This window comes from Phoxinus phoxinus (genome assembly GCF_949152265.1).
Source record: "Phoxinus phoxinus genome assembly, chromosome: 25".
Taxonomy (NCBI): domain Eukaryota; kingdom Metazoa; phylum Chordata; class Actinopteri; order Cypriniformes; family Leuciscidae; genus Phoxinus; species Phoxinus phoxinus.
This window is the reverse complement of record NC_136900.1, coordinates 17,983,155-17,993,634: the sequence shown is the minus strand read 5'-3', so window position 1 is coordinate 17,993,634 and position 10,480 is coordinate 17,983,155. Positions and strand designations below refer to the sequence as shown.

The window sequence follows — 10,480 nt, the reverse complement described above, 5'->3', positions numbered from 1 at the left end:
TTCGAGTGTTGTTGTTTTTTTTTGTTTTTTTTTTGCTATTCCTCTGCTCAGTGCTGTTTTCTTTAAAAGGAAAATGAGATTAAAAAAGATGGTTGACCATAGACCAACAAGAACCCAGCTGGACAGCGTAAAGAGATAGTTCACACAAAAATGAAAATTGTTCCATAATTTACTCACCCTCATGTTGTTCCAAAGCTGTATAAGTTTCTTTCTTCTGTTGAACACAAAAGAATACATTTAGAAGAATGTTGGTAACCAAACAGTTAATGGACTCATTAGTTGATGCTAAGATGGAAATCAATCAATGGTTGCTCTTGCTGTCAACTGTTTGGTTACCCATATTCTTTAAAATATTTTCTTTTGCGTTCAACAGAAGAAAGAAACTCATACAGGTTTGGAACAACATGAGTGTGAGTAAATTATGATAAAATTTACATGTTTTTGGGTCAACTATCCCTACTCCCTTCCTTGGCTGTGTGATGCGCGTCCTCCAGGCCGATAGGTGGCGCTGCTCACACTCAACTTAGTCCTTGAAGAGAAGTTGTTTTGAAAACGTCTGTTCTGTACAGTAGCAGTGTTCATACAGTGGGAAAGGGATATTAGCTTTAATCATCTTTCTAACCAAAAGGCCAGCCGGGTTGTCTTCATCATTGGTAAGTTTTTCCAATGCATTTGTTTTTTTCTTGGGTTTGTACTCATACAACGGAAAAGAGGTAGTCCGGTTTGTCTATGCTAGTTTTGTGCTAGTAATGAACATTCATTTATTTTGAGAATGTCTCAGGATGGGACAGTTAATATAAAATATAGATGAAATAAAGCAAATGTTCGTTTATTAGTGAGACAGCACATCTGTGTGCCTTAAATGTCAAGTACAGTTTGGTGGGTAGTTAAAACTATTAACTTGGCGATACTAACTGTAACTAAAACCGTTTAAAATGGAATAAATCGTTGACCACTGGCCATTGCAGTATTTTAAGATGTGATAATGAATGATTTATTGTTAAAGTAATATTAAACATACTCATAGTCGGTTTGTGAATATACATATTATCTCATATGACTCTTAGTAAAAATGCATATTTAATAAATAAATATTATGTATTTTACGTTAATAAGTCTTATTATTAACATCTATTGAAAATTTAATTTAAAAAGTGCATATTATTTTTAATGACTAATAATAATATTCATTATGATCAATAATATAGCTTTACATTGTTATTAATGTGAAATGATTAATTGACTGTTAAATTCAAATGTCCCCTTTAGCAGCTTGATCTCGAAAGATGCAACTCCACAAGATGAAATTAACTGAATGTTTGGCATGTAAATTGAACTCATATTTCTGATGATAATTGTTTTTTCTTTCTCAGATCAGCCTGTTGCTGTGCCCTTAGGCCAGCGTTTCAAATGAACATGTCCCTTGCTCAAAGAGTCCTCCTGACATGGATCTTCACACTCATCTTCCTCATTATGCTGGTCCTCAAGTTAGACGAGAAGATCAACTGGAGCTGGTTCCTCATCTTCCTCCCTGTCTGGACCTTTGATCTTATTCTCCTCCTCATGCTCATCGTCAAAATGGCAGGCCGCTGCAAGCCGGGGTTCGACCCTCGCAACGGGACGGAGAACTTGAAGAAGCGCGCGTGGTACCTCGTGGCCATGCTGCTTAAACTGGCGTTTTGTCTGACTCTCTGTGCTAAATTAGAGCGCCTAATGGACATCTTGGTGAGCTCGGTTTGCATCCCTCTGTGGGCGCTGCTCATCGGAGCCATGGTGGAGCTGGGCTACAACGTTTTCCACTTCAGAAGAGACTGAACATATGAACGGTACTCTTTGAAAGCCAGCAGAGAAGTCTTTACTGTATTCTTCAGGAGTAAAATCATCTTGAAAGTAGATGTTATTCATAAGGAAGGGAATATATAACGGACAATAAGAATGTACAGCTATTTAAAGCTCTTTATCAGGAATTGCTTGTTTCTTTCAGGCACAAGGATGAAGCTGAATAGCCTACGTTTCGTGTTCACAATGATGCAGGGAGGTTAATGAATTTTGGCTCAGTGGTGAGTTTCCACTCAGGTGACAGAAATGACTTGATTGTGAATGTTGTTTAGAATATTTATTGCATTTTAGTGAAACACTGAGATCATTAGCAGCATACCATAATGGACATTTGAAAAATAACAGTTAACGTGCTGCATACATACTGTTTTTTCAACCAGTACTGTAACACAATGTGGTTTGCTAACGGAAAAGACACATGTTCTAATGGTATATAATTTATTAGTCTGTCTTTCTTAATCATACACTTATTTGTTTTGCATTGCAGAACTTGCATAATACATGTTTACGAAATTTTATTTTCTCTTGTGCAGAGTGTGTAAATAATAAAAAGAAATAACAACATCCTTGTAATTAAAAGATACACATTTATTTTCTTTACGACAACTATGCTCCATCCATAAGTGCATAGTTATATTTACAGATGTTTTCAAGATCATGCAGAGGTGTAAAATTCAGCATACAACTTCAAATTATTCTTGAGATTAGAAATTTGTATTACTTGCTTTATAGTTATATTTCATTATTTATTCATTAGTACATTTGAATTATGATCCTCCTTTTTTACTGAATTTGAAATTTCCTCTTATTAGACAGAATTGTCGGTACAAGGTACCTTTTTGGGGTTTACAATTACAATATTTGAAAATAACACTTGATGCAATGGAAATAATAAAAAATTAGATGCTTTAATCCAGCTATTAAAAAACTGACAATAAATAGTGCATATATCCATGTAAACATACTCATGGGTTGGCCCAGACTCACAAACATTTTGGTGTTTGTAAAGTAAAAAAAAAAAATACAAAAAAGTAGCTGCATCTGTAAATAGCATAGTTTTATGCAATACAGTATTTATAAAGCAACACAAGAGGGCTCTGTTATACTAATGCATATGTGTACAGTTCAAAAAACAACATAGATACAGAAACATTTGTCAATGTTTATTCCATTTCCAACAATTTACTATTATAGATCACTAACACAAGAGTGTACTTTATTTTAAGGAATTTCCGTTTTCTTATATATCGTACAATTTCAAAAGGTAGGTTAATTTAATTTAATTGGTAGCTTTTAGGATTGGTAGGTAAATATTAGTTTGCATAATGTTTAGGTCTTATCATCATTCTAACAGTCTTAAAAGCTTGTCTTTCATTGGTTGGGTAATATTCCATAGTAATGTTGTGCCACGTACCCCAAAATATCCCATTACGTACCCCTTTGTACTTTGATTGATAATATTTCCCATTTAAATTTGCAGACATGCATGCATCAAACCACCAGCCTGAGCTGTAATAGGCCCCGCAGTTTCCGGAGGGATACAGGTCATTGTCTCTGTCCGGTGTGGTAAAAAGCTTCTGGTCGTGATTGTATGTATTACTGAACTGCATGGCATTACCGGCTGTACCGGAATAGCCACCGATGGACAGGCGGTATTGTTGGCTTTCATTGGCTACTTGGAAGTGGTCATAATGGGCATATTCTCTGACACCCTCAAAGTCTTCGATTTCTATTCGCAATGACATGTTTTTTGCCTTTGTCAGCAAGTGAATCTTGTCATTGCCAAGCCAAAACTCCCCTATTAGTTTACCAAATCCATTCTTGTACTCGTCCCAGGTGCGATTGAAGCTTGTGCTGCCGTCAAAACGGTGCTGAATCAATGTCCAGCCCCCACCAGAGGACTCCATGTCACAGAAAACAGGAAACGTGCTGTTTCTCGGCCGCGGCGTTACTCTGTATACACCATTCCTTCGTGATTTCGTAATGTAATCAGCGCAGTCTTGTGCAGGTCCTTTTTCTGTAGGCAATAAAAATGATTTTAGGTTACCTCACCCTCTGTTGATGATAAATGCTATTACAATGTGTAAACAACCTAAATCTGCATGCTTACATTTGGTTAAACATCTTAGGGAGTATTTCCTTCCTTACGTTTAGTTCTAGAGAACTATAGAAGCCCGTAAGGCTTTTTCTTTTCTTTTTTGTAAAACTCAGATCAGATTTATGAAATCAGATTTATTGTGTAAAGCACAGTACAAATATGTTTAATTGGGTTGAAATAAAAACAGCTGAAAATGGATCAACCAAACCAAAAAGCTGCACTTGGCAGACAATACTTAATATTTAATTTAAGAGATATGCTAAGGCTGTTTTATACATAAATGTGGACCACCTGGATGTATTTATTCATGATTTCAAGAGCTTACTGTACATTGAGCAATCACTGGACATGCATATTTAGGCACGGGATGGTACTGAACTTAGTCTTCATGCATTAATTATGCTTTGCTGAAAATGTTTTGACTTTAAAGCCTTTCCTCAAGCTCAACAAAGACACCACATCCTGATACATCAGACAAAAGAAGACGCCTACAGCTGGTCCTTTTCACAAAAAACACAACATCTGCTACTCAGATGAGGATCCATATCCACTTATCCCTGCTATGGAGAATTCTGGAATCCTATCAGACGATCAAGATAAAGTGCAGGGTCTTGTGTTAGAGGATACTGAGGATAAAATGATTATCTGGGTTGCTTTTACCTATAGTCATTTTTGAAGATGTGTCCCTGTTTGCACTCTCCTGAAACCTTGAGTGTAATCTATACAAAGAGTCATAGTGACTTATTTCACTATACTGTAAGCTTTATGTCAAATAAACATTTACTACTGCCATACTCTAACACTCTGGAGTGCTTTTTTCAGTGTGAAATAAGAGTAAATAATCCTTCAACTTGGAGAGAAAATTAACAACCGGGGTTGGGTAAGAAAATTCCTTACCTCTTCCAGAGTCCAATGGAGGCCTGGTCTGGGTTGTAGACTTTTGGGTTGGCGTAGTGTTACAATCACTGAGACAGGTGCTGTTGATCTGTTCCTCTACTTGCTCTCTCTCTGTTACCTCATCACCGACTGCATGTGATTTAAATCCCTCAGCTGTGTCCTCAGGGCTGAGAGAGAAAAGCTTTGAGCCTTTAATTTCTTCAACATTAGGAAGCGTTTCCAAAACAACTGGAATTGTGTACCTCCCTTTGCTATAACCTTGGTCAGTGTCCTCACTGTTTGGGTTGGATAATATCTCCCCAGGGTTTTCTTCCACTCTGTCTTTATTCAGTTTAATAAGTTCCAGTTCTCTTGTTGCTCCGATATTTTCAAAGCTTATGGGTGTATCCTGACTGACATTTTTAGCCATTTCACCTTGTGTGTTTGTAACTGTACGAATGTTTTTTGTACCATCTTTATGGTCTGTGTCCGTAAAAGAGAGTGTTGAGGTTGTGAATTGAGTTGTTCCTGGTTTCTCTTCCTTTAAGGTGGATGCAGTTGGCCTTTTCTTCCCGCTGCTGGTCTTTTCCACTTCAAATGGGTGTTGACTGCTGGTATCAGCGGTTTCCAAACTAAATATCTTCCTTTCTTCCCCATCAATAGGTGAATTTGACACTCCACTTTGAGTTTTAGAATCCTCTGCATGGTAACCAATGTTTGATATCAACACAGTCTCACTGTTGTCTCCAATTCGGTACTTATCTTCTTGAACTTTATCCCAATCTTGTACATCACCTGCATTTTCAGTCTCTGATTGTGATTTGGACTCTGTAATGTTGTTTTTTAACCAATGATTTTCCAATACATTTGACCTCGTTACCTGGGGGATGTGCTTGATTTCTTCTTTTTGTTCCTGTTCTACAGTAGTTGTTGTACCTGTGGGACTGATGAATAGAGTCACTGTGCTTACCTTTGTCTTGAAGCCTCTGTTTATGTTTGTCTCAGTTTGAGAGATTGGCTTCTTCCTTATATAACTTTGTTTTATAATTCCAGTGCCATTTTTCTTGGCTATATTGCTGCTTCTGACTGGAATGGACTGCTTCGAAGGTACTCTAATAGTCCTGTTTCCTGGCATTTTGTTAATGATATTAGGTTTTCTTTGTTTGGGTCCTCTAGGTGAAATCACAGTTGTTGGATGCGTCTCAGGGTGTCTTAGGAGGTTTGGCATCACATATCTTGTGTTGTCTTGACTTACTTCATGTATCTTGCTGATGTTTTTGCTATTCTTTGCCTGTTCCTCTTCAACTTTAGCTTTGAGTGGAGTTATTGAAATTCTCCTTGTCCCCTGGCCTACCACTGGAGATTGAACCGTACTGGTCAAACTCTCTGTACGATCTATCAATTTACTCTTTATAGTTGGGACAAGGTTAGGCTTCATTAGATCTTTCTCCAACAAGATGGATTTGCTGTGCCTCGGGATATCCTTCTTCACAGTCTCTGCACTCAGTGAGTTAATACTGATTTCCTCCTTTGCCCCCTCAATGAACGTTCCTGGCTGTATCTTATCTTTAAGATCTGGTGAAAGTGGATTAACTGTCCTTTCATTAAAAGTACTGTCAGCTTTATCCAAAATTGTGGAATCAATTTGTCCATTATTAGTTCCTGTGTTTGGGTTTATATATTTTTCATTTTCCACCTGTTTTCCTCGGAAAGGCAAGTCCTCTCTATCCACTTTGGAGCTAGTCTCTGCCTCACTACTAATAACTACCAGACTTTCACTCGGTCCTGCATGCTGCTTTTTCTCTTTAAATATGTTTGGCTGTTCAGCTTGGTTCATAACGCTAGAGATTGACTTATTTGTGGCTATATGACTCGCATCTCCTTGGTTTTCTTTACTTTGTTTTGTTGGAAGTCTTGTAATCTCAGTCTTGTTTACCTTTCTCAAATTGTCCTCAATAAGTATAGTGGCTTGGCTTTCATTTTTCAGGTCATGTCCATCAACTGTTCTGGGACCAGAACCCCTACTGATGTCTTGTTTGTTTAGGTCATCTGTTGACGGGATCAGTCCACTGATTACACCAGGTTTTGTGTTAGCTATATGAAAACTTGTTTCCTTTACCCTCATAATGCCACTTCTCGCTGGGGAAAATCCAGCCCCTTCTGACTCAGTCTTGACCGTCATGTCCCCAGCTTGTGGATTAGTCTTCCTCACCAAAGCAGGGTTCTTCAGTCTGTCTTCATTGTTAGCCTTGACAACTCTACTGTTTATGTAGGATCCCTTTGGCCTCAACGGTCCACCTACTCCAGGAAACTTTACAACCCTTCTGTTCCCAGCGGATGTGCTTAAATGCATTGTCTTAGTGTTAGCATCTCTTGAAATGCTGCTTAACCTGTTCGGATCAGGCACATTCTGCACTCTTCTTCTCGCCGCCAGGATGCTACTGATGTTCTTTACATGTCCATCCCTGAGGTTGTTTGGCTGCAGTTTCCCATGGGTTGTGAATTGTACATCATCCTTTTTTCCAGGAAGGGATGGTTCTATTAATTTACTTTGCTTAGACTTGAGTTCCCTCTCTTCAGTTGTAGGTGAGGCCAGCAGTTTGACCTCAGATATATCCTCTGGTGTCTTATCAAGCGAGGGGTTAAATATTTTTACTTCCCTGCCCATCTCAGACCTCTGATCTGTGGTGCCTTGGATCAATCCCTGATCAATGTTCCATCTCTGACTTTCTAGAACGGAATGATCGAGAGTCTTCACGCCACCCTTGACAGTTCCTTCACCTTCTGATGTGTCTCTTTGCGGTAGTGTTGAAGTGAAGATCCGGACAACTTGTTCTCCACTACGACTTTGTGTCTCATTGATGCTGATGTTATGCCTTAGACTTTGAGGTCTCTTTTCCTCTTCTTCGCTGTGGTCCTTCCATTCACCTCTCTCAATACTATCCCTGTCCTTACATTCTTGGCAGTCCTGCCTCAGCTGGTTCACCACTTCCTTTAGGTTTTGCAGCTCCTTGGCCATTTTTTCCAGCTCCATAAAAGGCCTGGGAAGCTGGATGGAGAGAGGAGGGAGGGTGAGTCGATAAGGGCACAAGTTCTCCTCGTCCCCGCAGTGCCCCAGGGGCTTCAGCTCTACCCATGAAGCCGTGTCCTCTGAGGTTTCTGGACAGATGTCACACACAGAAAATGCTAACAGGCTTCCCCATATGTAAAACACAGCGAGCCACATTGTGTCCTGTTTGGTGAGCAGATCTGATCAGTGCCGAGGAGTGTGAGAGAGAAGAAACAGGAGGGATTGGAGGACCACCTCCCTTTATAGAAGTACGAGAGCTCAAAGAGGGGCGATGCTCTGTGATGACTCTCAACAAAGAGAGTCACAAAGTAACAGCCTCTTTACAGAACGGTCAACACAGGATATACTCAATTTATCAATAATATTTATCTCAATACTGCGTCTTTGTTGCACATTTAAAAATAGAATAATTATTGACAATACTGACAACAATACAGTATTTTCAATGTTCAAAAGTATAAAGTTTGTCATGACAAATTACACGTGTATTAAAGATACTGCATTAATATATCAAAGTTGCTTCTCAATTAAACTGATCTTGTTTTAAGGATTTTCAGATTTTAATGACAAAACGAGATAAAAAGTACTTAATAATAATAATTTGAATTGCCATGGTATTTAAACAGCAAACAATCTCTGTTTAATGCATATTTGGTTTCCACTGGTCTCTATAAAAAGACTACCCTTCATTTTATTTTGAAACATTTGATTGATACATATTTGTTATGATTTCTTGCACTACTTTCTTGACAACTGGTAATAATTCATACAAGTATTGTACAACTTCGATCATGCAAATAGAGCTCTATGGTTTGTCTTATTATTACAGTCATTGTTGGGTTAGTTTTTTTTTTTTTTTTTTCCATCTCTTAAAATTATGACTTCTCAAGAGACAGTTTTGAAATACCAGCAATTTTGTGTATGTACTGTTAAACAATACTCACTTTTTTTCTTCTTCTTCTTTTTTTCAAGCTTTTTAAACCCATTAGAACTAAGAAGCAGAATGTGATTTGTCAAAGTCATTTGTGTTGGCTGACCCTGACATTTAATTTAAACCATCACAGTTACGATCAGTCTGTAATCTAGAACATAATGCATTCTCTGCATATGTAATTTCCTTTCTCGCATGTGCAGATATGCATATGTGTGAGAATTATGATGGCAGCAGCTTCTCAACATCCTGCCAATAAAGCAGCATGCCCCACACACAGACATATGCACCCAAGCCACAGAAGATTCACAGTTGCATTGCAGTTCTAAAAAGTGACTAAAGGTCTATTCAGATTGGACTATTTTCCAAGGTAGCCTATTTTTGGGTTTCTTTAATTTAAACCATGAATTGAACAAGCCTGTATTTTTTCCACAAAACCTCTAACAATTTTGAAACAAAAAATGACTGCTTTCAGGCATCCTCTGAGAACTGTAATCCCACCTGGACGGGAGTGTCTGTGATTACGGTATTTATACAGTAATGTATGATATTGTTGTCAGACATTATTCCTTATTTACCATATGTTATTTGAATGTAATTTGACAAACATTTTCCAAGATATTGGCCTTTCCCCATTCAGGTAGATTGCATGACAACAAACAGCTGCCAGGGGCGTTACCAAGATGGTCACCGAGCAGACTAAGTTGCCTTCAAAGCATTTTGGTAATGCCCACATCTAGACAATGGACATTCCCTATTTAGTTAAACTGCAGAAATCCAAATCCCATTCGAAAGAGCACATGTATTGACACACGTCCTTTGTTAGCATCTGCAACTCAAATGTTGATGTTAAAGAGATGTGGCGACCCCACATCAAACTGAAAATGCCATTACGAGAACTGTTGTAACATTCGTATAAACAATAGAGCCATAGTAGGCCGAGGCGTTTGGCAAGAGTGGAAAACATTGAGTCCAAATCTCTAATTTCATTAAATAAATTAAATAAATCCCCCCACCAATGTTTACAATGTCAACCTGTGTCCAAACAGAATTGATCGTCTTTAAAGTATAATTTTTTATAGTGCTCAGCAGTGGATGTATTACGAGCCAACTCCCAGTTTTATTACCACTAATCAGAAAAGCCTTACCATTTATAGGCAGGACTGTTATTGCTTGGTACCCTTTATGATGTCACAGTTTGAAATCCTTCTGGGATGGTTCAGCCCATCGGTGTCTGTGTAAACACTGAGATTTTCCATAAACCATCTCACACAAACATTTGACCTGCCGGTTGGTTTCGAGTACCACGTTAGTGACTGCTACTCTGACACATTTGCATGATGTAGTAGTGGTTATGTAATTTCTATAAAAGAACAGACAAGTGCACTCAGACTGTTTTCTAACAGTTATATAACACTAATGAGGCAAATTCTGTGGGAAACCCAATGCTGATTGGATGTGATTTGGCCGCTTTTAACCAGATTTTCAAACTGGAGAGGGGACATCTGGAGTTGATGGTTACAGTGCATCAACAACAGATAACGTCAAGACCGATTGTTTGCGTTACAAAAGCCTTGACTTAATTAAACCGTTGGCTAATGCTTGTAAGGATTCCTCTCATTGTTGCATGCAATGAGACAGGCGACTTCTTGTCTTCAGGCTTTTG

At 38.3% G+C, this 10,480-nt stretch overlaps 2 protein-coding genes across 4 annotated transcripts; one reads left to right on the top strand and one right to left on the bottom strand.

Moving 5' to 3' along the window:
- The first annotated feature begins 503 nt into the window (after nt 1-503).
- On the top strand, nt 504-3,459 carry tmem60 (transmembrane protein 60). Of its 3 annotated transcripts, XR_013796459.1 has the most exons (4): nt 504-653; nt 1,374-1,826; nt 1,985-2,060; nt 3,320-3,459. XR_013796459.1 is itself a non-coding variant. In XM_079603324.1 (3 exons), exon 2 carries the CDS (start codon nt 1,411-1,413, stop codon nt 1,813-1,815), a length of 405 nt encoding a protein of 134 aa, XP_079459450.1. In that variant the 5' UTR covers nt 504-653; nt 1,374-1,410; the 3' UTR covers nt 1,816-1,826; nt 1,985-3,092. The 3 variants fall into 3 exon arrangements, 2 of the variants coding, with proteins under 2 accessions (XP_079459450.1, XP_079459449.1); XM_079603324.1 differs by lacking the exon at nt 3,320-3,459 and having other exon boundaries at nt 1,985-3,092; XM_079603323.1 differs by lacking the exon at nt 3,320-3,459 and having other exon boundaries at nt 1,374-3,090.
- On the bottom strand, nt 2,409-8,091 carry fgl2b (fibrinogen-like 2b). The gene is made up of 2 exons (XM_079603322.1): nt 4,835-8,091; nt 2,409-3,856 (listed from the first exon to the last, which is right to left on the bottom strand). The coding sequence occupies exons 1-2, from the start codon at nt 8,037-8,039 to the stop codon at nt 3,153-3,155; spliced, it is 3,909 nt and encodes a 1,302-aa protein (XP_079459448.1). The 5' UTR covers nt 8,040-8,091; the 3' UTR covers nt 2,409-3,152.
- Nucleotides 8,092-10,480: the final 2,389 nt, after the last annotated feature.

Bases quoted from the DNA above. Each gene is read 5' to 3' on its own strand.
- fgl2b (XM_079603322.1), bottom strand. From the start codon at position 8,039: ATGTGGCTCGCTGTGTTTTACATATGGGGAAGCCTGTTAGCATTTTCT. The intron at 3,857-4,834 runs GTAAGGAATTTT...TATTGCCTACAG, and splicing joins TCCATTGGACTCTGGAAGAG to AAAAAGGACCTGCACAAGAC.
- tmem60 (XM_079603324.1), top strand. From the start codon at position 1,411: ATGAACATGTCCCTTGCTCAAAGAGTCCTCCTGACATGGATCTTCACA.